We start from the raw sequence: 3,255 nt of genomic DNA on the forward strand, positions 1-3,255 counted from the left end.
AGGCATTCCCCTCAGCCATATGTATCATGGTCTATGAATCTCATATTCATTCATTTTTTTTTAAAACGATTACACGAAATTTGTGCATTTACGACTGCAAGTCTACAACTATCATTTCTCTAAATATATACACAAGAAATCTTCTACAATAGCACAGGACTCATGAGTTTCGATCAAAGAGCTAGCATCCTTTTGTAGCTCACTAATTTATACGGGAAAAGTTGTCTTAACGCTAGCTAATTGTTCCAAGTGTCTTAGCAGAGGCGCATCCAAGTGAGGTGACCCAAAAACTTTCAGGCATTAAGGATTCTTATGATGAAAGGAACAGGGCAAGGAAAACCTAAGTTCCAGACTGTACTGAATCCAAAATTTGTTTCCATTGGATAGCCAGCCAGAAACCTAAGTTTCATTCTGGTTTTCTTAAACATCCCCCTGGGAGAAGGAACCCAAACTTATCTGCATTCTCTATCAAGTAGGCAGGTAGATGAACTGCAGAAGCTGAACGGGGTATTGATCCCATCTTTTTAATCAACTCCTTGAATGTGTACTCTTCAGGTAGCATATCAAAAAGATCATCACCTCTGCAAATGAGCTTCTGAATTCTTGAATGATCTAAGAAGTCTCTCCGCCTCACACGATCTGCATGGCTATAAGCCGTCATCTTAAACACAAACTCCTGAATACGCCGAAAGCAAAAGCTACAATGCCATCCAGCATCAGAGAAGATAAGATCAGTTTGGCGCGAGTGCCGGTAAAAGGTGTGAGGGCCATAGATGTGGGTTGTGGCTCGCCAGCTGCTGTAGTCCACCGGGAACTCAAATGAATACATATAGTTCCTGAGCTCGAGATGCATTACAGGTGGCACCCCATCACACCATTGCATTAGTTTCACGGTATTTGGGCTTGGTATCTCATCGGTATCTGACATGATAAGAACGTCACCATAGGAAATCCCCGCACGGCGAAGTAACCCAGTCATAAACCTACGTTGTTGAGCCTCAAGTTCAAATGGATCATCATGTGATTCGCGAGCTGCAAGTTGACCAGGGAACACATCATGGACAATTTTCCTCTCAGCAAAAGCAAATCGAGCCTTGTTTGAACGAAAGAAGATAGGTTTGAGATTGCCTGTGAAAGTGGTATTGGACTCGAGGATTACAAATTTTGTGACATAGGGATAAAGCTCACGCCACCTGATCTCTAGTATGTCCAATTCATTGCTGAAGATGATGGCATCAAAAACGTTGCGGGGTTGGGACCGCAATGACCAACCATGAAGGCGGCAAAGGTGGCCCATTGATACATTTTCAGCATAATAGTGTGGAAAGCGTTTGAAGGGGGGAGGCGGTTTGTCCCATAGTGGTCTGAAAAGATAGGATATCTTCTGGCCATGAGAGAAAATTCCAATCACACAAATAGGAATAAGTATCAGGAGCGTGATGAAAACGAACTTAGGCGGTGGCCGTCTGGAGTTCAGGCGGAGAGGTCGTGGAGCCATGCCTTGAAGGAAAATGATTAGGAGAAGTACTAATTAACACGTTTGTGCCAATTCAGCTACTGGAAAAATCACAGCTCTTCCAATTTCAATCAACTGCATGAAATGAACATACATGTCAGAGACACTAAAATAATTACCTCTATGAACAGATTAATGTAGAATCTAGCCGCAATGGCCAGCAGTACTGGACAATGTGAAGAGAAGAAAATGCCTACAGAAGGAAACTTTTTAGTTCAATCAATTAAGCATAAGCAATCCCTTCTTGGAGATAGATGGAAAATTTGCAGGAACTTAATACTCGTCATTCTAGACAGCCGTATTGAGCTCCAGTGTAAAGTATTCCCAGCAATTGATCTATGTGTTTCTGTCAAATTTGGCCTAAAGAAGTATTGACGCATTACCCAATACAGGTAGCAAATAACGTGGCAGTAGGAACCTCATCGAAATGTTTCAACGTCAGCACAAATTAATCTATAGAACAAAGAGAGCAAGGGTGAGAACCCTCAAATGCCATAGAAACTTCTTACAAGGAAATGGAAGAAAGGTTAATTGCCGGCCAAAAAGTGCAGAGTTTTTCATGTAAATTATAATGCCTCCTTCCATCTAATCAATGGCATTGAATGTCATTCAAATAAGAGCTCTAAGGAAAAATATTTTTGTAACTCATATTAAGGACAGAAATCTGTTACTATATATTATTTCACCAATATTTAGATGCATCTCTCTGTAGTAAGTACTGCGACGTCTTTTGGCATCCATGCATGGATCCCTGAGCCTTGCATAAGTGGCACTGTGGCATAAATATAAAATATAGAAAATGTAATAGCTGATACCCCATTCCCAGGATTCCAGGCCGTGAGAGATTCCCGAGAGAACTTTAATCTCATTGACCTATCTAGAACAATGGGAGACTTTCCAAGAGATACTTTGAAGGATCAGATTCTTTGAATAGATATTTCTATGTTGGTGTACTGTGTAATTTCAGGTTGATGTATTATTGTCCCGAAAACAAAGTCAAAAAGAAACTTTTCCCCTGTACATCATCTGTTCTCTCAGTGTACAGTGCCACCATTGTTTATTTTGTATTACATTAACCTTAACTAAATGCAGTCAGAGTTTCATAGGTATGCTCGTAACACTATTCTAACAATTTTAATGATTATGTCAGCTACCTTTACTCTCTGTTTAGATTTCTAGAATGCTATATCTATTGGGATCGATGTTATACAGTTATAGATAGCTTTCATCTGAAAAATTATTCAACATTCGAAATATCACTGCCTATAGAAGTCAAGATATTACAGGTTTAATTTCTTTTGGTAAATATAAATGTTAAAGGTTTAATTTGAACAAATGAGGATGAGACACACCAAAATACTTAAAAATCGAAAGAGGTTATTCATGTGACAACTGCTACATATAATCCCATTTAAGGGAATCTCTAACATCATGATGCTAACTATTAAGAGTTGATTCTCTTATCACAACGGTACAGTGAGAATAAGTTCTGTATAAATATGCTCAACGTCCAATCTGAGCAGTATGATTAGTACTCTTGTTGACCAAGCTACACGATCGACCTATTACAAGCAAGGGATCGAGTAATCTCTAGTGTAAGAGATGAAAAGTTACCCTTAAAACAAATTAAAAGAACCAATCCTATCAGATCACACACAGATTGATTGATGTTCTATCATAATTACAACATAATAAAACATGCAAACGATTTTAATCCTGAAACCAAAAAGAAGACGAAA

General features: G+C 39.0%; 1 protein-coding gene across 1 annotated transcript; it reads right to left on the minus strand.

The window, feature by feature from the left end:
* Positions 1–406: 406 nt before the first annotated feature.
* LOC109015655 (beta-1,4-mannosyl-glycoprotein 4-beta-N-acetylglucosaminyltransferase-like) lies at positions 407–1,498 on the minus strand. Its single transcript, XM_018998119.2, has one exon. The coding sequence runs from the start codon at positions 1,496–1,498 to the stop codon at positions 407–409; it is 1,092 nt and encodes a 363-aa protein (XP_018853664.1).
* Between the last annotated feature and the right edge of the window lie 1,757 nt (positions 1,499–3,255).

Source organism: Juglans regia, chromosome 10 (assembly GCF_001411555.2).
Source record: "Juglans regia cultivar Chandler chromosome 10, Walnut 2.0, whole genome shotgun sequence".
Lineage (NCBI taxonomy): Eukaryota > Viridiplantae > Streptophyta > Magnoliopsida > Fagales > Juglandaceae > Juglans > Juglans regia.

Excerpts from the sequence above, each read along its gene's own strand:
- LOC109015655 (XM_018998119.2), bottom strand. The coding sequence starts at position 1,498 with ATGGCTCCACGACCTCTCCGCCTGAACTCCAGACGGCCACCGCCTAAG.